This window comes from Elephas maximus, chromosome X (genome assembly GCF_024166365.1).
Source record: "Elephas maximus indicus isolate mEleMax1 chromosome X, mEleMax1 primary haplotype, whole genome shotgun sequence".
NCBI classification, from domain to species: Eukaryota; Metazoa; Chordata; class Mammalia; order Proboscidea; family Elephantidae; genus Elephas; species Elephas maximus.
Window position 1 is genome coordinate 97,592,003 of NC_064846.1, and position 22,552 is coordinate 97,614,554.

The 22,552-nt window shown below is 42.8% G+C and overlaps 1 protein-coding gene across 1 annotated transcript in view; it reads right to left on the reverse strand.

Moving 5' to 3' along the window:
- Positions 1–22,552, reverse strand: part of NHSL2 (NHS like 2) — a 368,813-nt gene that overhangs the window by 199,210 nt on the left and 147,051 nt on the right. The window contains exon 2 of the mRNA XM_049873350.1: positions 7,170–7,238. Within this exon, the coding sequence (XP_049729307.1) occupies positions 7,170–7,238 (69 nt within the window). The remainder of the gene's footprint in view (positions 1–7,169; positions 7,239–22,552) is intronic.

Sequence of the window (22,552 nt, forward strand, 5' to 3'; positions counted from 1 at the left end):
TAATCAAAAATCTCCCAAAACAGTAAAGCCTTGGAGCAGATGACTTCATGGGAAATTAACACCAAACATTTATAGGAGAAGTGACCACAATTTTTCTTAAATAATTCCATAAAATAGAAGAGGAGGGAACAATTCCTAACTCATTCTATGAAGCTAGCATTACTCTGATAACAAAGCCAGATAAAGACACCAAAAGAAAAAGAAAGCTACAGACCAATATCGCTTATGAATACAGATACAAAAATCTTCAACAAAATACTAGCAAACCAAATCCAAAAGCATGTGAAAAAAACTATACCCCATGACCAAATGGGATTTATTCCAGGAATGCAAAGGTGGTTCAACAAACAAAAGTTGATCAATGTAATACAACAGATTAATAGAGAAAAAAATAACCACATGATCATCTCAATTCATGCAGAAAGGGCATTTGACAAAATCCAACACCCTTTCATGGTAAAAACACTTAAAACTAAAAACAGAAGAGAAATTCCTTGATCTGATAAAGGACACTTATGAAGCTGACATCATACTCAACGGAAAAAGACTGACAACATCCCCCCTTAAGATCAGGAACAAGACAAGGATGCTTGCTGTCACCACTGCTGTTCAATATTGTGCTGGAAGTTCTAGCTACAGCAATTAGGCAGAAAAAGAAATAAAAGGTGTCTAAATTGGGAAAAAAGAAGTAAAAGTATCCCTTTCACAGATGACATGACTGTATACATAGAAGACCTCAAAGAATCCCCAAGAAAGTCACTGCGAAGTGGCTGGACACAAGGTCAACACACAAAAATCAGTCGAGTTTTTATACATCAGCAATGAACAATCAGAAAGGAAATGAAGGAAACAGTGTCATTTACACCACCATCTAAAAGAAGAATAAAATACCTAGGAATAAATTCAACCAAGGAAGTGAAAGACTTGTACAATGAAAACTATAATACATTACTGAGAGAAATTAAAGAAGACATAAATGGATCGGAAGACTTAGTATTGTAAGATGTCAGTGCTACCTAAAGCAATCTTTAGGCTTCATGCAATCCCCATCAAAATTCAAACAGTCTTCTTTTCAGAACTGGAAAAGTCAATCTCTAAATTTATATGCAACTTCAAGAGGCCCCAAATGGCCAAAATCATTTGGAAAAGAAGAGCAAAATAGGGGGACTCACACTCCCGATTTCAAAACATACTATAAAGCTACAGTAATCAAAACAATCTGGCATGGTACAATGATAGATATATAGACCAATGGAATAGAATTGAGAGTCCAGAAATCCATATATCTATGGTAAATTGATTTTCAACAATGGTGCTAAGTCCATCCAATGGGGAAAGAATAGTCTCATTTATAAAGGGTGCTGACAATTGGAATGAACTCAGACCCATACCTCACACCCTATATGAAAATTAACTAAAAGTGGATCAAGTCTAAATGTAAAACTAAAACCATAATACTCTTAAAGAAAACCTAAGGGTAATGCTTTGGGACTTAATTTTTAACAATGTGTTCTTAGATATGACATCGAAAGCACAAGCAATTAAAGACAAAATAGATAAATTGGACTTCATCAAAATAAAAAACTTCTGTGCATCAAAGAACTTTATCAACAACCATGCATCTGATAAGGGTTTAATATCCAGAAAATATGAAGAACTCCTACAACTTAACAGTTGTCAGGAGGGATCAGTCCCTGGAGAAGGACATCATGCTTGGCAGAGTACAGGGTCAGCGGAAAAGAGGAAGACCCTCAATGAGGTGGATTGACACAGTGGCTGCAAAAATGAGCTCAAGCATAACAACGATTGTAAGGATGGCGCAGGACCGGGCAGTGTTTTGTTCTATTGTGCATAGGGTCGCTATGAGTCGGAACTGACTCGAGGGCACCTAACAACAACAAACTTAACAGCAAAAAGACAACCCAATTGTCTTGGTTATCTAGTGCTGCCATAACAGAAATACCACAAGTGGATGGCTTTAACAAAGAGAAATTTATTTTCTCACAGCCTAAAAAAAAAGTGAATGGCCGTAACAAAGAGAAATTTATTTTCTCACAGTCTAGTAGGTTAAAAAACCCACTGCCATCTAGTCAATTCTGACTCACAGCGACCCTACAAAACAGAGTAGAACTGCCCCACGGGGTTTCCAAGGAGCACCTGGAGGATTCGAACTGCTGACCTTTTGCTTAGCAGCCGTAGCACTTAACCACTAGGCTACCAGGGTTTCCAAAAAAACCAAACCCAGTGCCATTGAGTCGATTCCGACTGATAGCGACCCTTCTAGTAGGTTACAAGTCCAAATTCAGAGCGTCGGCGCCAGGGGAAGGCTTTCTCTCTCTGTGCGCTCTAGAGGAAGGTCCTTATTCTTGATATTCCCCTGGTTGAAGAGCTTCTCAGGCTCAGAGACCCCGTGTCCAAAGGACACGCTCTGCTCCTGATGCTGCTTTCTTGGTGGTATGAGGTTCCCAACTCTACTTGCTTCCCTTTCCTTTTATCTCTTGATCTCTTGAGAGATAAAAGGTGGTGCAGGCCACACTCCAGGGAAATTCCCTTTACCTTGGATCAGGAAGGTGACCCGAATAAGGGTGGTGTTACAATCCCACCCTAATCCTCTCAACATAAAATTACAATCACAAAATGGAGGACAACCACACAATACTGGGAATCATGGCCTGACCAAGTTGACACGTATTTTTGGGGGGACATAATCCAATCCATGGCACCAATCAAAAAACTGGCAAAGGAATAGGCACTTCACCAAAGAAGAAATACAAACTGGCCAACAGGCACATGAAAAGATGATCAACCTCATTAGGGAAATGCAAATCAAAACCACATTAAGATATCATTTGACCCCCTCTAAGATGGCTATGATGAAAGATAACAAAATAACAGGTGTTGGTGAAGGTGTGAGAAGTTGGAACCCTCCTCCATTGCCAGTGGGATTGTAATATGGTACAACTGCTATGAAAAACAGTTTGGTGATTCCTCAAAAAGTTAAACATAGAATTACCATATATCCAGCAATTACACTCCTAGGTATATACCCAAAAGAATTGAATGTCATTGTACACCAATGTTCACTGCAATACTATTCACAGTAGTCAAAAGGTGGAAACAGCCTAAATGTCCATCAGCAGATGAATGCAATGTCACTCAGCCATAGAGAGAAATGAAGTACTGCTACACGCTACAACATGGATCAGCCTTGAAAACATTATGCTGAGTGAAATCAGTCAGTCACGAAAGGACAAATGCCCCACTTATATGAAATATCTGGAATAGGCAAGTGTATAGAGACCTAAGTTTATTCGTGGTCATGAGAGGTGGGAAGGAGGGAAGGAAAGTGAGATTCATTGCTTAGGGAACACTGAATTTCTGCTAAGGGTGATGGAAAAATTTGGAGCTGGATAATGTTGGTGGTTGTTGAACAACATGATGAATGTAATTAATGTCACTGAATTGTACATATAAAAATGCTGAAATGGCAAATGTTTGTTACATATATATTTAATACAATAAAATATCAGTTTAATATGGATCACAAATTTAAATATAAATATGTAAGTAAAAAGCTTTTAGAAAAGAAAATGCTTAGGATCTGTCATGAACTGAATTGTTTCCCCCCAAAATATGTGTTGAAAACCCTAACCTCTGCCTGTGGTTATAATCCCATTTGTGAATGGGCTGTGTTTGTTATGTTAATGAGGTAGGATTAGGTTATGTCTGTGAGGATTCCAAAAGCCCATTGCCCTGGAGTCCATTGTGACTCATAGTGATCCTATAGGACCGAGTAGAACTGCCCCATAGGGTTTCCAAGGCTATAATCTGTACCGGGGTAGACTGCCACATCTTTCTCCTGCAGAGTGGCTGGTGGGTCAGAACTGCTGAGCTTTTGGGTAGCAGCCAAATGCTTAACCACTGTACCACAAGGGGCCCTTCAATGAGTATTAGATTATGTATATTATGTTAATGAGTGAGGATTAAGGTGTATCTTAAGTCAATCTCTTTTGAGACATAAAAGTGATTAAACAAGCAAGTGAGAGAAGCAGAGATGGGGGAAGACAGATGCCAAGCCACATGAAGATCGCCCAGGAGCTGAAGCTCAAAAAGGCAAGAACCTTCTTCCACATTGACACAGAAAGCCTTCCCTGAGAGCCAGCGCCTGGATTCAGACTTCTTGCCTCCTAAACTGTGAGAAAATAAATTTCTGTTTGTTAATGCCACCCACTTGTGGTATTTCTGTTATAGCAGCACCAGATAACTAAGACAGGATCTTAGGTTAGGCAAAGAGTTCTTACACTTGATAACCAAAACACAATCCATAAAAGGAAAATTGATAAGTAGGACTTCATCAAAATTAAAAACTTTCGCTCTGTGGAAGACTCTGTAATGAGGATGAAAAGACAAGGTAGAGACTGGGAGAGATTATTTGCAAACCATATTACCAACAAAGGACAAGCATCTATAATATATAAAGAACTCTGGAAACTCAACAGTTAAAATTGAAATAAATCAATTAGAAAATGGGCAAAAGACATAAAGATATAATTCACTGAAAAGAATACAAAGATGGCAAGTAAACACATTAAAGATGTTCGTCGTCATTAACCACTATGTAAATTCAAATTAAAACGCAATGAGATATCACTACACACCTATCTGATGACTAAAATAAAAAATGGTGACAACATGTGCTGGTGAGGATGCTGAGACACTGGATCCCTCATATATTGCTGGTAGGAATGTAAAATGGTAGAGCCACCCTGCAAAACAGTTTGGCAATTTCTTTAAAAGCTAAACATGCAGCTACCATACCAGTTAAACTAGTTGCCGCCGAGTTGATTCTGACTCATGAAGAGCCTGTGTGTGTCAGAGTAGAACTGTGCTCCATAGAGTTTTCAATGGCTGATTTTTCAGAAGTAGATAGCCAAGCCTTTCTTCTGAGGCACTCTGGGTGGACTCGAACCTCCAACTTCATTTAGCAGCCGAGTATTTTTACTGTACCACCCAGGGACTCTGCAACTGCCATAAACCAAAACCAAACCTGTTGCCTTCGAGTAAATTCCGGCAAGTCCCTGGGTGGTACAAGCAGTTTGTGATAGGCTCCTAACCTAAAGGTTGGTGATTTGGCACCATGGAAGAAAGGTCTGATGATTGGCTTCCCTAAAGAATACAGCCAAGAAAACTCTATGGAGCAGTTCTACTCGGTAACACATGGGGTTGCCATGAGCAAGTACCATATGACCCAGAAATTGTTCTCTTGGGCATTTATTCCAGAGAAATGAAAATCTACGTCCACATAAAAACCTGCACAAGAATGTTCATAGCAGCTTTATTTGTAATAGTCCCAAACTGGAAGCACCCCCAACTGTCCTTCAACAGGTGAATGGTTAAACAAATTGAGGTACACCCATAGCATGGAATACTAGACATGGAATACAAGTGTAGTGTATACATGGAATACTACTTAGCAATAATGAAGAATTGACTATTGTTACACATAACAACCTGGATGAATCTCCAGACAATTATGCTGACTGGAAAAAAAAAAAGCTAATCCCAAAAGTTACATACTGTATGCATATATTTATATAACATTATTTAAATGACACAATTTTAGAAATGTAGAACAGATTAGCAGTTACCAGAGGTTAAAGAGGAGGTGAGAGTGGGAGGGAAGTGGGTGTGGCTATAAAAGGACAATATGAGGGATCTTGTGGTGACGGCAATGTTTCGTATCCTTACTGTATCAATGTCAATATTCTGGTTGTGATATTGTACTATAGTTTTGTAAGAGGTTATCACTGAGGAAAACTGAGTAAAGGGTGCACGGGATCTCTCTGTATTATTTCTTACAACTGCATCTGAATCTATAATTATCTTAAACAGTTTAATTTTAAAAAATGAATTAGGTCCCTGTGTCCAAATATACAAAAGTTTCAAAGACATATACTTAAATGAAAAAAAGCAAGTTGCAGATCAGTACATATGGTGTAATGCCATTTATTTTTAAATACCCACATAAAGCCAGACTTGCATACATACATACATACATAGAAAAAGATTTGGAGGAGGTACCCTACACTGATAACAGTGTATACCTTTGGGGAGGGAAGTGAAGGAGGGGAATGGATTTTAACTGTAGCTGCATTGTTTGATTTTTTTTTTCACAATGAGGATATATTCTTATGTTACTTGTATAATAAAAATATTATTCTGGACACAGCTACAGTGTTATGGGAATTTGGATCTGTTTTGCTTTGTCCTGATCTGACCTATCCTTGTTTCACCAACACTGTGGCCAGAGAACTCAGCTCATGGCCCCTCTGCCCTGCGCCTGCTTCTCAAGGTAGTGGCTCCTGAGCCTATAATTTGGAAGCAGACCCACTAGCAATCAAGGCTACCTCTGAAGTATGAAAGTATGCCTGGAAGGGCTGATGCCCCTGTCACCGTGAATCTACCCACTGCTGCTGACAGCAGCTTAAATAACACACAATACTCCGCCCATGCCAATCAATGCAGCTACAGTTTTTGTAAAGTTCAAGTTGACAAACTCATGCAAGTTTCAATACTGGGTGGGTGGGGGGGCAACAAAGGCCTCCCCTCCCCACCCTCTGGCCTGAAAACTTGGCAGTACTTGAGCTTCTCTGGAGGAAAGTGAGAAGAGCAGGCATGAACAATAATCGAACACCTACACCCAGCTGTGCCTGGCTGTGAGCAGACTCACCCTAGGGTGGCCCCAGAGAGTGCGTTCATTCAATCATTCCTACATTCACCATATATTTATTGATACTATGTGCCAGGTACTCTTAGGCACTGACAATAACAGTGAATAAAACAAAGTCCCTGCCCTCATGGAACTTCTATTTTAGTGGGGAGCAAATTATAGACAAGATAAATAAGTAAACTATAAGCCCTATTCCAGTATTAAGGTCTACGAAGAAAAAACATAGCTTGGAAGGAGGATATGAGGTATTAGGGGCTGGGGGTTAAAATTTTAGAAATGGTGAACAGGAAAGACCTCCCTGAGAAGGTAACATTTCAGTGGAGATCTGAAGGAAGTGAGGGGATCAACTATGAGGATATCTGGTTGTTATGGATATTTTCCATTTGCCCCTCCAGGTCTCCACCCTTCTCTACCCAGCTTTGTGGCCTGGTAGGCTGACCTGTATGGACTGCATCAACAGGTTCCCTTGACCGCTGGCTTCGGGTTAGGTTTGACCAATGGGAGGCACCTGCAAGGAGATCAGAAGGAAGACAAAAATGAGACTGGAGTATTTATTCATCAACTGTCTCTGTTCAGGGTCAACACATGTTAGCTGCATCTCTCTACCAAAGACCACAGCTCCTGTCAGGTGGCCTTCTCCATAAAGCAGCCCTTCCCCAGTTCCCATAACCATTCCCTCCCAGGATCCTGAATAATACACGGGGGAGAAGCATTCCAGGCACGAAGAAAGGCAAGTGCCTGGCAAGCTTAAGAACAATCAGGAGGCCAGTGTGGCTGGAATGGAGAGGGTGATGGAGGGAGTAGTAGGAGATAATGTCAAGGAGGTGGAGGGAGCCAGATTATGTAGGGCCTTGTGGGCTACTGTAAAGGCTCTGGTTTTAACTTGAATGAGATGGGGAGTAATTGGAGGATGTCGAACAGAGGATTGGCATAATCAGACTATGTTTTAACAGCATCACTTTGGGAGACTATTTAGAGGGCTACTACAATAATCTAGACAAGGAAGGATGGTGGACTAGGACTGTATTAGTGGAGGTGGTGGGTGAGAAGTGGCCAGATTCTGAATAGATTTGAAAGGTGGTGCAGAAAGATTCTGTTCCACTAAAATGGCCTTTGAAAAATCCCAGACCCCAAGACTGGAGGCTTATTCACTGCCTGTCCTGTATTGCTGAAAACTCTGTTATTTAACAAGATTCCAGAAGGCCCTGGATGCAGCATAATGATCCTAATACTCTACCACTTGGGTGGAACACACAACTCTGGGTCAAAGGTCAAGTCCAAAGGGCTCCCAAACTGTTCTCAACTCCAGAAAACTATCACCATGGATTTTCTAGCCAAACCTACCCTACCCGTAAAGCCATCATGGGTGGTGCTGGGTGCCTTTTGATCCTCTGCTCTGGACCCCTGATTGGCTGCAGCCACTCTACCTTCACTGGCTCCTCCATGAGCTGGCTCAACCAGTCACATCGGAATTCTGGGAAACACTGGTCACTATCCACCCTGTCCGTACCTCCTGTCCACTGCTCACCATCACAGAAATCATCAACCACTGAGCACATAGGGATATGGGTCACAGATGCAGTTAGGACAGAGTGTGGACAATATCTCAAAGGCACCATTATTCTGATAAGGATTTTTTAATTTGCCTGCAAACACTGGCAATCAACAGTATGCATATCACTGAGAGGGAAGAGAAAATTGAAAGCTTGGCCCCATAGGCTGAAAGCACCCAGTTTGAAGTATCTGCTGGGAACAAAAGCACCCTGACATTTTTTGGTGCATACTTTTAATCCTCAGGATAAGGCCCTTTGCTTCATATTTGTGAACTGCCCCACTGCCCCACCCGCAGCTCCCGCCACGCCACGGCAAAGCCACCCAGCTGGAAACTGGAGAGCAGCACATGATTCTGAAGGCTCATTCCAAAGCCAGGAAAAACTGAGGATATTTTGTTTATGTTCAAAAAAATAAATCCAAAGAGATCAGCCCCACAGCCAAAGTCAGCGAGACTGGAGAACAAATTCCTGCCAACCTCCAGGTCTTGGCCCACCCATCAAGGGAAGAAGATGACCTGTGTTGGAATTCTGGATCCAAGACTCTCAAATTGTGTGCTCTTGGGCAAAATTCTTAACCCCCCAGGGCCTCAATTTTCTAATCTATAAAATAGGGACAATACCTACCTCACAGAGTTGTGGTAAGGACAGATATGTAAAAGTTGTCTGGCATAACTCCTGGAACATGTTGGGACGTGCTGGTTCTCTTCTCACGGCCACTTTTCTTTGTCAAGAGCCAGGCCTGTGGCATGAGGGTAGCTATGGGGTTCCAGCGACCCCTGGTGCCCTTAAGAAGAGCTCTCTGAGAAATTTTCCAGCTTTTACATGGCAATGCTGTCTTCTACTTTTTACTAAAAGGGTCTCCTGGGTACCTGGCGTTTGATCCCAGTAGGACATGGTTCCTTGGCACTGAAGGGCACTAACTCCTACTAATTGTATATTCAGTAGCTACTTTAATTTCCAGAATCCCAAATTTCTTCATATTCCATTCCAAGTTATTTGAATCCCTTAGGTATGTAAACAGTTAGTACAGATCTTTGCTCTGCTCCCTCTTTCTGTTTTCATCCTTTCAACATCTCTTCTCTTCTTCATACTGCTCCCTTGTCCCTCACCTTGACTCTCTGTCTTTTTCCATCTCTTCTTTAGCTCTTTATCAGCTCCTCATCCAAAGATAATAATTATAGGGAGAGAGCCGTTAAAAGTGGCTTACTCAGACCCATGACCAGGCTTGGGGGAAAGCATTCCACTTCCTCTTTGCCTTGTCATACCAGCCCATCCCCAAACCCACTTTGCCATTCATTCATACTGGGCTGGGTAGTGGGATTACAAAGCAGATTGAGATGTGGCTGCTGCCCTCGGAGAACTCATAGTCTAGTTGGAGATACGCACAACTCCACGGTGTATGTGAAGACCTGGAGGGGGTGCGGAGGTGGGAAAGCATCTGCTTGCCTCTGAGGAGTTAAGGAAAGCTTTACAAAGGAGAGGAAACTTGAACTGGGCTTCGAAGTCTGAGTGATATTTTTCCAAATGGAGAGAGAGCCAAAGGGTATCCCAGGGGAACAGATAGCACAGAAGAGTGAAGGACAGTGTGTGTTTGGTGCTCTGAGTAGCCAAAGGGTAACATCTGGGAGATGGTCAGACAACGAATATTGAAAGGAATATCTGGAGCCAGATCATCAAGGGTCTGCCAGGCTGAAGGGAAGCTGGGCTGCAGCGGAGTTGGAATGCAAAGCTAAGGAATTTAGACTTAGTGACTGTTGGGAAGTGACATGATGAAAGGCATATTTTAAGAAGATAATTCTGGAAAGCAGAGAGACCAGAAGAAGAAAAAAGGCCAATTAGGAGACTGTTACAGTGGTCACTGCACAAGTTGAGGCGCTAAACTAGGGAGTTGACCATGGGAATGGAAATGAAGGGGCAGAGAATAGATAACACTGTGACCTACTTCCTCTAGCTCTGGCTTTTATCCTGGATTCTTCTTTCACCTTTCTCAACACTTTCTTCCTTAGCGATCTTATTGGATCTTGAGCCTAAACTCTCTCACTTCGATGTGGATTTATAACAAACCTGTATCTTGAGATATACCTCTCATCTGCCCCTGGGCCCAGATTCTAGCTGCTTTCTACACATTTCCAAGTAATCATCTTGTCAGCATGTTCAGAACTGTCATCATGATGCCTGTTACCTCAGCCCAAAGCCAGCTTGGTAGAATCATACCTCAGCTACATTATTGGCTTCTGCGGCCTAGCCCAGCAACTGAATGCTCATTTTACACCTTTCTAGGGCTCACATGATTTCCCAGTTCTAAACCACCAACTTATCGGTGAACTTAGAGAACTCAACATGTTTACACCTTGGAGATGACCTTCTTTCATTCACTCTCTGTCAAGTCCTCAGCAGTGGCCCTTAAATAAAGATGGGTCCTCCCACCCCCTGGAACTACTTGGAAATATGTAGAGGCATTTTTGGCTGCCACAATAACTCCAGGGTACTACTGGCATTTAGTGCCAGGGAGTCAGGAGGTTAAACATCCTGCAATGCACAGCAGAGTGCGACACTGCAAAGAATTGTCTCACCCCAAAAATACTCATAGCATTCTCATTGAGAAATACTGTGCACTGTAAGCAAAAAAAAAAAAAATTTTTTTTTCTTTGTAAGCACAGTGAAGGGAGGGACTATGCCTATTTTGTTTTCTACTCTGTTATCAGCGTACAGCAGAGTGCACAGCACATAGAACGATGTGCAATAAATGTTTGTTAAATTAGAAAATTGACTCAGCTCTTCATTTAACCAACACCTATAGAACACTTTTTTTTTTTATAGAACACTAGTCTTGGGAATAGAAAGATAAATGAGACTTGGGCAGTGCCTTTGTGCCTTGGCCAGCCTTAGCTGGGCAGGGGTAAAGGCAATCCTCAGATGGAGGCTAAAAGTCAAGAATGGCTCATCTTCCTTAATGACCATGGGACCCCTTCCTAGCAAGGAGAACTTACTACAAGTTAAATGCTGAATTGAAAATTCACTCATTCATTCACTCAACCAACACTTGAATAACATTTGAGGCTTCTCAAAAAACACTTTCCCAGACATTCTCTTGCTGGAGTTGGGCTGGTAGGAGAGGGCAGGGGGTGGGAGCGGAGTTGGGGCCTGAGAGGTTCCTGTCCAGCTCGGCTGGAGCAAACAGGCCCAATCAGACATCCCCTGGGACCGGGAGGTCTGGTGCGAATGGAAATATATGCCACATGGCCTGAATTGCAGGGGCCAGCCTCAGGCTCCCACAGCCTGGAACACTTCCAGATGGATGTATTTATAACTCCCAAACCAGAGGCAGCACTCAGCTCCTTTTCCTCACTCCCCTCCCCACAACTGGAGCAAGACTTGGCTGCCCCTTTCCACACCGGAAACCAGCAGGAGACAAGGAATGTACAGCACTGCTGCAGCCACAGCTGGAGCCTGGACTCCTGGTCACTGCCTGTCCTCTAGGTGGCAACAGTGGCTCATGGTGTGCCCAATGGAGTCTGGACAATCTCCATGGGCACTGAGACAAGGTAATCAACAGGTGCCTCTGTCAATTGAACACGACGCACCAAACGGACTTGCAAATCAACATTTAGGGTCAACCTACCTTCTATCATCTTTTCAGTGGGCTGCCCAGGGTGCCCAGAATTCCTGATAGTCCAAGAATAAGCTCAGAGTTATTTACTAAATTCCCAGCACAGAATGGGCATTTAATAAACATTCAGTCTCTATCTAAACAAAGTAACTCAGAGTTTATGGACAAATTACCAGAGATCCCCAGGTGCAGCTCCCCTCAGCTTCAGCATCAACCTTAGAAAAACTTCCTTATTGAACAAAGGCTTTGGCACTTACCCCAGAGACTACCATGTCTACATCTCTAGCCATACTGCTTGGGTTCTCTAAGCCTCAGTTTCCTCATCTGTGATATGGGAGCAATACCATTTATCTCAAAAAGTTTTTATCAGGCATCTAATATTGAGCCAGGCATAAGGTACACACTCAATAAATGTTACATTTATAAAGCTTTACCATCTAGAGGTAGACTAATCTTTCAAGAAATTATTCATTCTTTTAATACTTACTGAGCATTGACGATGTACATAGACGCATACTACTACTTTGGGGAAAACAAAATAAATTCAAAATCATTTCTTTCCTTCAAAAGATTGTAATATAATTGGGAATTTAGGCAATAGTGAAATATTACAAAATTTCGGGTAACTCAAATGCCTGCAGGAATCAGGCAGGCACTATAAATGAGTGAAGGAGGCTGAAGTAAGGGAATAGCAAGTGAGGAGACTATGGTGAGCTGGAGAGCACATGCTCTATCTAAAGCGGAAACTGCCACCTCAGTCCAGCTAACTATTATCCTGTGGAAATATAGATCCAGTAAGACCAGATTTTTCTGTTTTTCAATGGAAGCCAGGAATCCAAATTGTGTGGAAAGACTACTGATTATTACATGTTAGCAAATAATTAGAAACAAAAACAAACCATTATGCAGGCCGAGTAAAACATGTCTGTGGGCATTATTTGGCCCACAGGCCACCAGTTTGAGACCTCTCCATAATGGTAGGTGACAAAGTGTCAAAATATGTGTTATTGACAATAGGTTCTAGAGGTGCTCAGAGGAAGATGTTGAGTTCCTTGGGCTGGTATGATCTGGAAAGCTTGCCCCAAGGAAGTAGAATTCAGACTGGGCCCAAAGTATGGGTGTGAATTTGATGGGCAGAAGGGAGGGACAACAAACTTTTCGCAAGTGGCAAAAAGATTTTTGGTCAGGGTAGATGGTAGAAACCAGAATGTTGTAGCCAAGTTTCAGAGATAGTGAAGCAGCGTGTCTGGCTGTTACGAAGTTTCCTGGGGGGCAACTTCTGGCCATTGAGTTGGTCTTAATGGAGGAGCTTTATCATGACCAAACTCAGGGAGCTCAGCGTGGAGGAAACAGGGGATGTTTGGAAACAAGACCAGCCCTACTACTTAGAGAATCTAATTCTGAAAAGCCAGCCAGAGAGGGTTATTAAACACAGACAAATAGATGCTCATCAGCAGAAGTGGAGAAGGGGCATTTTAGTTAAGTCCAGGGACTTAAAAAAAAAAAGAATAAAGTGATGTACAAATCTGTAAGAAGATCAAACGAATAATGCATGATCTTGGCTGCTGACTAGAAATGTGTCCAGAAGGTGGGAATAGGTAAACCACAATATAATGGAATCCACCATATTGGAAAGGAGGACTTGGTACCATACAAGCATTGGGGAAAGAAAGACATGAACAAGAGCTTTTTTAAAAACAAAAAACAAAAGCAATTCACAAAAATCCTGGAAACAACTTTTAAAACACATTAGGAAGAGCATAGGTAAAATATATGTCAAAGATTAAAAGACCCAGAGATTAGAAACCATTCCTCTATAGGGTTCTCTGGCAGGGTAGAAGAGCTACTGAAGGAAAGAAGGCCTCGTATCAGGGCTTTGAACAAGTTCTGCCCAGTTAAGTCATGGCCAAGGAAGTGAAACCGGAACAGACCTGAATTTTTAAAATTTGGGTGAACCTGCCTCATATTTGAAAACAGAGAACACGGGGCAGTGTGGTATGCAGGTGTCAGGGAGAATTATGCAGGCCATACAAGGAATTATAAAAAAACTATTAAAATGAGAGGGAAGTGGTGAAGGGTCAGAGAAAAAGCACAATCGTGGTAGACAGAGTAACGGTCCCTCAAAGATGTCCGTGTCCTAATCCTCAGAACCTGTGAATATGTTTTGTTACAAGGCAAGGGGGAATAAGGTTTGCAGATGAAATTAAGTTTGCTAGTCATCTGACCTTGAAATGGCGATATTTTCCTGGATTACCCAGTTGAGCCCAAGGTAATCATAAGGGTTCCTATAAGTGAAAGAGGTAGACAAGAGAGTCAGAGAAAGAGATGTGACGGTGGGCACAGAGTCAGAGTGAAGAGATGTGAGAAAGACTGGACCAGCCATTGCTGGCTTTGAGCATGGAAGGGGGCCTAGTCAAGGAATGCAGGTGGCCTCTAGAAGCTAGAAAAGGCAAGGAAATGGATTCTTCCCTAGAGTCTCCAAGAAGCACACTTTGATTTTAGCCCAGGGGCACCCATGCCAGACATCTGATCTTTAGAACTGTAAGATAACAAATTTGTGTAGCTTTAAGTCACTAAATTTGTGGTAATTTGTTATAACAGCAATAGGGAAGTAATACAACTAGCTTTGGAGCCAGACAGATCTAAAGTTTAATCCTGGCTCCACTATATACCAATTACTTGGCTTTACTCTAGTCACTTAACCTCTCTGAGACGCAATTTCCTCATCTGTAAAATACAGACAATCATGTCTATGCTTCACAGAGTTGAGGTGAAGAGCAAATGAGATGATGGCATAGAGAAGGTGCTCGGCGACGTTCTTTTCTTTCCTTCAATTCATTTGATGAAATAGTAACTAATACTGAAGACCAGTGGTGTTCTAGCAAATATTTAACAACTGGCTCTCCAAAAAAAAAAAAAAAGCATAAACATACGTAAGTTTATTATAAATTTACTTACGTAAGGAATGTGTAGCATATAATGTACATGATAAAATACATAATACTCTTTATTGTAAATTCCACATAGCCAATTGATTCTCACAGAATTCTTGCATTAATTTTTGCTGAACTCTTATATTCATAGACTACCTATGGTTGCAACAGAAGAGTGAGTATAGTTTCTACATGAATGGTGGTTGATCTTTTTGTTTATGTTATAAGTAAAGAGAAAGCGAAATACTGAAGAAGTGTTGGCACTTAACTAGTTTGTCAACGATGTCAGTCATTTTGCTGAATCAGATGATAGCTTCTGAATACTGGAAGCATATTTCTTCAACTTTTTTTGTGCTATTCATAAAGTAACAGCTATAGACACAACACACTTTTAAGTTTAACGTGCATTAATAATGTTTTCTCCATCCCTTCTTAAATCTAGAGTACAATGAACAAAACAACAAACCAAGCCCTGATTTGTCGGCAGATTTCCATGGGGTAAATACTACCGCCATGGCCAATTTTAAGCTACCAGCATAGCGTCACTAAACATAGAGCGGGAAAAGATGCACAGCAGCACATCATACAGGAGCTTAGATAATAGTAAAAGAATTAGGAGGTGGTGAGTTTTGAGTATTTATTACCTTTGTTCTTAATATAACTTATTTGGGTTTATATAATTTAATATTTTTGTTTAATGGTGAATTTTATTTTGAGATAATTTTAGTCTTGCAGAAGAGTTGCAAAAACAGCACAGAGAATTCTTTATAGCCTTTACCTTATGTTGACTTCTTACATAGTTATAAACTATTTCTCAAAACTAAGAAATTAACCTTGGTACAACATTATTAACTAAAGTACATCTCTTATTTGGATTTCACCAGTTTTTCCACTAACGTCCTTTTTCTGTTCCAGGATACAATCCAGGATTCCACATTGCATTAAGTTGGTCATTTATTGTGTAGAATATCCCTCAATTTCAATTTGTCTGATCTTTCCCATATGATTTAATTTTTAATGATGGCTATGTTTAACAACAGCTTGCAAATTTCCTAAATATTTAATGATTGGCTCTCATAAGCCAGTATAAGCTGGCTCCTACATACCACTACATAGGATACTCTAAGCAAAAATTGATCATTCATTCATTTGTTCATTCATTCCACAAGTATTTATTGAGCACCCTCTAGGGCCTAGTGCTGGAGAGATAGAGATGACCAAAAAACAGTCCTTGCCACTTAGAAAATCACAGGTTAGCAGAGGGGACAGAGCAGACAATACTCATAGAGAGGTCAGGGCTATGATAAGGGGTATAGAATGTGTTGGAGCATTCAGAGGTGGGAGGGACCAATCATGTCTGGGGAGGTCAAGGAAGACTTCACAGAGGAATGTAAAGGATGAGCAAGAGTTCCCCAGGTAGGACACAAAGCTGAGGGAGGCTTCTGATGGAAGACAATACAAGAGTTGAGTCCTGATGCACCAGTGGAAATTAGGCAGTTGGTTGAGGAAGCAGAAGCAACAACAGGCACTTGTATTTTCCTTCATTTGATAAGCATTCGTTAGGCTTCAATTGTGTAGTGAGTTCAGGAGATGCCCAAAAATGTAATGAATAAGGGTACTCAGCTGTGACAAGAGCTGTGATATATCAAGATGGTGCCTGGGCTGTCTTGAAGGATGGGGCAGTGTTTCCATGTGTGAAGGTGGGGTCATGAGTGGGCAGGGGGCATGAAAGCACTAAATATAGAAGGCAGTGGAGGGGACCCCACAGCCAGACACCTTTTCCCTGAGAGTGCAAAAGGACCTCGGTGTAAAGCTGGAGGGCCGCTAACTAGCATTGAACTTAACATAACCAACAGCTTTTGCCAGAGGACAACTGACAGAGGAACCTTCTTGTGCAGGTGCTGTAGGTTCACAGCCTCCTCTCCAACCCCTCACACATAGTGACTCCCATCTGCAGACCCCCAGGAGCTACACTTAGCAACTGACCACTTCCTTGGGCAAAAGGCATATAAATGCCCCTAGCAGGTGGTAGTGTTAACATTGCATCAAGGACCCATTCCCACTGACCTGGGCCTGAGACCCCCTAGAACTGCTCCAATGTTACCTCCTCAGAGGCCTTCTCTGACCACCCAATCTAAAGTAGCTCCCCTACACCTCAGACACTCTCTATCCCAACATACCGGTTTATTTTCTTCATAGCACTTTTTATTATCTGAAATTACCTTGATTATTTAAATCTTCATTTCTTTTTGTCTGTCTCCTCCCACTAGAATTTCAGCTTCATAAAGGTAGAATCCCCGTCTGTCTTGTCATCAGCATATTCCCAGCTCTCAACTCAGGGGGTATTTGTGGAATAGATGAGTGAATGAATGAATGAGTGAATGGATGGATGAATGAATGCATGGATGGATGATATTACTCAGATTTGATGGCTGCATTCCTAACCCTCTGTGGCCCAAACCGTCTCCCTCAATCTTATTCCCGATGCCTATTCCTTCATGCCTTGACTCAGAGCTTGAACCTTACATGCGGGAACAACATTGACACACACAAATTTAGAGTGTTCCTCTTGGAACTGTTGTGAGAATTCAAAAGATAACAACAGGTTACATTTGTTATACTACAAGTACAGTTCCTGTGCTAAGCATTTTATATATATTCAATAATATTTGTTGAGTTTCTACTATGTGCCAGGCACTGTTTGAGCACTGAGGATGTAGCAGAGAATAAGAGAGACAAAAATTCCTGCTTTTAGGAAGTTTAAATATTAGCTCATTTAATCTGACAATAACCTTAAGGTGTCGACCCTGTGATTATTCCCATTTTAAATATGAGGAAAGTGAGGGACAGAAGCTAAGTAATTTGCCCAAAATCACACAACTATGGAAGGGCAGAGCCAGGTAGTCTGGCCCCTGAGTCTGTGTTCTTCATCACTATGATACCCTGTCTCCTGAAGAGCTAATGTACAAGGAAATGCTTGGCAAACATTCAATGTCTGACAAATTCCAGTTCTTATTTTTGGTGGGAGCATGATGTGGTGTGAGGACAAAAAAGAGACTGAGCCAGGGAGTTCAGAGGATGCATGGAGGGCAGCTGTCCCAGAGGTGGCTTCTGGCATATCTTTGGGCAGGACAGCACTAGTTGTGCTTTCTTCTGGGGTCCCACTACCAGAGTTAGCAGGCTTATGTGGAGTAAGGCTACATTAAGGAGGCTTCAAGGCCTCCCCACTGGCATGTTCTTAGCTCTTTGTCTTGTTTTCCTTTCCTAGAGTCCTGTCCTAGTCCCCCTTCCACCAAGTTGTTGCCCTTACAGTGGTCCTATCCTGCCCCCCCAACCATAGTCCTCATATTTAGCTTCCAAGCCCGGCCCTAGAGGAGAAAAGAAAATTTGGGGAAGGCCCACTGGGCTTTTTTGGTTTTCTGTTTCCACTGGAATAAAGGACAGCTCACAAAGTGCACTCTGATCCTTGGAATGAGAAAGGAAAATAGTTTATCTCATGGAGTAACCCGCACATACTGCCCTCATCCCTCACGGTCACAGCCTCTCAGAACACCCAGCATTCCTGGCAGGGCTAGGCAAGGAAGGCACCTCCCTTCTGCTCAGCCCACAGGAAGCCAGTGGGATAGTGATGACTTCAATCTGCGCTGTCCTGTTTCCCACTCCTTGGGCTCCACCTGTGGTCTAGATGGAGCTGAAGGAAGAAAGAAGCATCCTCTTTTCTGCCTCTCCCACAGCTCCAACCAAGAATGAGCCCTTCACCCTTAGCCAGCAGATTTCCAAGTGCTCCCTGTAGGAGGAAAAGTTGTGTGGTACCTTGGCAAATTCCTTAACCCCTCTAAGACTCAGTGTTCTCCTCTGAAAAATGGGCCTAATAATGCCCACCTCATATGGCTATTGTGAGGATTAAAATTTAAAATGGCAAATGCTTGATAAGCACTAGGCCCCAACTAGACTAGGTATGAGTTTGGTCTATGAGAGTAGATGGGTTGCCCTAGAGATAGGCCCACCTGAGTGGCAGGTGTGGTAAAGGTTTTTGTTCTGGAAAGTGGGGTGTGACATCATCCCACCATTTGTTTCTCTTGGTTTGGCTTGTCTTGACCCCCAATTACTCAAAAGATAGAGAAGAGCAGCTCCAGAATCCCCTCAGTGGCTCCCACCTCAGCAGGTGATTATATTTTAGGAAGAAGTCTTGCTGTGTAATAATGAAAGGGCCCTTGAATGAATATGAGTGTCAGGCATGGGTCTGTAACCAAGAATCCAGCCTGATCTCCTAGGTTCACTATGTACAGGAAGGGCACTGGGGTAGCTGAGTGTCCCAGAAACAGTACATCTCAGTGCATGGACTTCCATGTCTTCCTCAGGAATATTGCAGGCTAACTACAGAAAGCATGGAAGGTTTCAGACTCTGAAGTGCTGCCAGAGACATAGGCCCAGCTGGCTAGGTGTAAATTAAGGTGAAATCCATTCACTCTCCTCCCATCTAGCTGGCACTGGGGGCCTCTGCTCTCATCTCTCATGCTTGCTCAATGTCACTGCCAGAACATCCTGGTTTCAACCTGTGTGGAGCAATTCCACATACTACAGCTATCACTAGGTCCCCAATCATGTCACAAATGTGTACATAACACACAGCACACCTATATCGTATTTTCACACAAATAACACGCTCCTACGTTTGTTTGCCAACCTTGCCCTCCCCCTGTGAGGTATTTTCATAAGAGGGCTATGTTAATTCTTTTTTACAGCAACATGTAAAAAAAAATTGATATAGCGGCACTTACGAAAATACCTCCTGGGGGGAGGGATGGTTGGCAAACAAATGTAGAAGGTGCAGGTTATTTGTAAAAATTGGGTAGGCACACCAACCGCCATGTCATGTTCCCCCTGTGTTCAGCCAACCCGTGCCCAGCCAGCCACCATCACCCTTCAGTGGCTCCACTGTCATATAATGCTATAACGAGGTATACCCTCTACCCCTTGCAGACCCACCAGTCTTAAGTGTCTGACCCAATGCCTTGCTTGACATGAACGGGTTAGTTGCAGTCACGAAAAGGAACCAACAACAGATAGAAATCTAAAACTGTTTCTCTAGGTCTTTGAAATGTGTCCCATAAAGTTTCTGTGGAAAGTTTACCTTCTCTTCCTATATGACTTTGACAAGCAGTACTAGAGATTTATCTCCTTGAGTTCATAAGCAGCTGAGTAGAAAAGGGTGGAAACAGGGAGGCAAAAACACACAGAGTGAATAGCTTTCACCCCAGGAAGCACCCTAGGGTTGTTCTGGGCACATTAAGTAGTTTAGACAGAAATATTCTTTCTTCTCCCCTTTAGCCTCCCTCGCCCCCCGCCAGACCCCATCCCAGATGCCTACAACTGCTACAGATAGGGTGGATTTGTCACCATGTGTTCCCTCACTAAAATGCCCCTCTGTGTCTTCCACATTGAGTTTGGGGGCAGCCAGGCTATATGTACACCCAATGACTGCAGCCCTTTGGCGCCAAGAGCCATCAGCAATTCTACTTTACTTGGTCACTGTGCACCCACACCACCCTTCTGCCCAGCTCTCAGTACCTTTCACCCAGATGCCGTCCAAATATATGGGGCTCAACTGCTGTCCAGGCTGGGCAAGTGCTTTCCAGCAGCTGCTGTATTTGTCTAGCATCTCCTAGTGATTTGTGCCTTGCCAGCCTGTGGCTAGGCAGATTTGCAGCTCATGTGACCTTGGAACCAGCTACTGCACAGAAGCCCAGCGGTGAGAATGACTTTCTCTGCTCACCCTGTGCTTCTCTATGGAGTTTGGATGCACACTGGGCCACCGAAAGAATGCAAGGCAGAGAGAGAGCAAGAGCAAGAGAGAGTAATGCTTTCTAGCACACACTCCTCATTCAGTAGTTTGTCCTGGAAAGGACCCTGCCAGGCAACTTGGGCTAAATTCATACATTATGCCTCCAACCAATGCCCTCTGTGTATGCCCAGCTGACTGCCAATGGGCATGCTGTGCTTGGTCCTTTAGAGACTATAAATGGGCACCATTTGTGCTGGGATATGTAAAGACAATCACTTTGAATGGAATAACATCTCCCTATGCAGCTGACTGCCAAAGTTAGAAGTACTAAGGACACACACCACTGTTCTTTGGCAGCATGTTTTGGGAGGGCTAAGCCAGTCAGGCCTGGTTGCTGTATATTAGATGACATTGAAAATCACTTAAGCAAAGCACTTGCGATTTTAATTTCAAAGCAGGTCAAGCAGATAATCTGCCATGCCAGAGCTGAAAGGTGCTTAAATACTACGGAATCCAAAAGTCACAAATGTAAGTGCCTTTAGGCACTGGGCAGCTAATGGAAATGAGGGAGGTGAGGAGGTGTAAGAAAATGGGGGAGGGGTGGAGAACTAAGTCATGCATGCCTTACATAAAGGCATTTAAAATCATTTTAATGTGCCAACCAACAAAACATGCCTGCAGGCCATTGGTGTCTAAAAGCTATAAGTCTGGGACCTCTGTTGGAGACACGAAGCTCAGAAAGGGGAAAAGACTTATCTAAGGTGGGCACTGGGTTGGGAAGGTCATCCAACTGTCAATGACAGAGGTCCCTGCACAACTATTTGGCAAAATGAGTCTTGTGGTATCTTCATAATGCTTGTTCCTTCATTCCTTCAACAAACAAGTCTTGATCCCTACAATGTCCTAGGCACTCTCCTGCGCTGTCAGGGCCCCATGAGTGAACCAGACATGTTCTCTATCTTCAAGAAGTTCTTAGTTCACTACGGAAGCAGGAAGAGCGGAGCCTGGGAATTTAGGTTGAGAGCAGTTAGGGTAGGGCCTTGAATACCAAACTAAGGCATTCAGATTTTATGCTGTAAGTAGCAGAGGAGCCTTAGAAAATTCTGAGCAGAACTCAGAAAGTTGTTTTGTAGGAAGATTCATCCAGCAGTGGTGACAGGATGGACTGGGGCCAGGCTGATAGTGGGGTGGGAGGTGTAATTGGAGGCACATAGAGCAGGTGAAGAAACCAATAGTCTAGGTCTGAGGTAATGAGGTCAAGAGTCACTAAGAAGAGAGAGAAAAGGATGAGTGTGTAAGGCACTGAAAATAAATAGGTTGGGCTTCTAGGGATGTGTGTTTGTGTATGTTATGTGTGTGTGTACATGTGTCAGGAGATTAGTGATGATGAGTGTGTCAGCAGATGACTGGGATGAAGGAGATGGGTTGGTAGGAGGCAAGAAGAGGGAAGAATCAAGATGATGCCAAGGAGCCAACAGAAAGGGAGAACCCAGAAGAAGCTGAGTTAGGGTAAAAGTGCAAGTATTCCCCAGAGAGCTGAGTGGGTGGAGATGTTCACATATGACAGCAGCCTAAGACCAATAGAAAGAATCTGGGATTGTCTGTTTTATGTAACTGTAGCCTCTCCTTCCTCAGCATGGAAAATTGAGCTTTGGCCTTGTGACCTCTTGACTCTTCCACATGCCTGGAAGTGACCCCTGGGGAAATCCCATTTGGTGTCTCTGGCTGAAATGGTCCAACATTTTGACAAATACTAATCAAATAAATAATTAAAATACATCTTCCACCCCCAGCCTCTTTCTGTCCCCCACTCCTAAACAGCTCTGTGGGAAAGTCAATTTGGGAATTTCCCACATGTGTCTCTGACCACAATGCCAGAGCAATGGTCTGAGTCAGCTACAACCTTCAAAATTCTGTATTTGCTTCTCATATCAAAGGCAG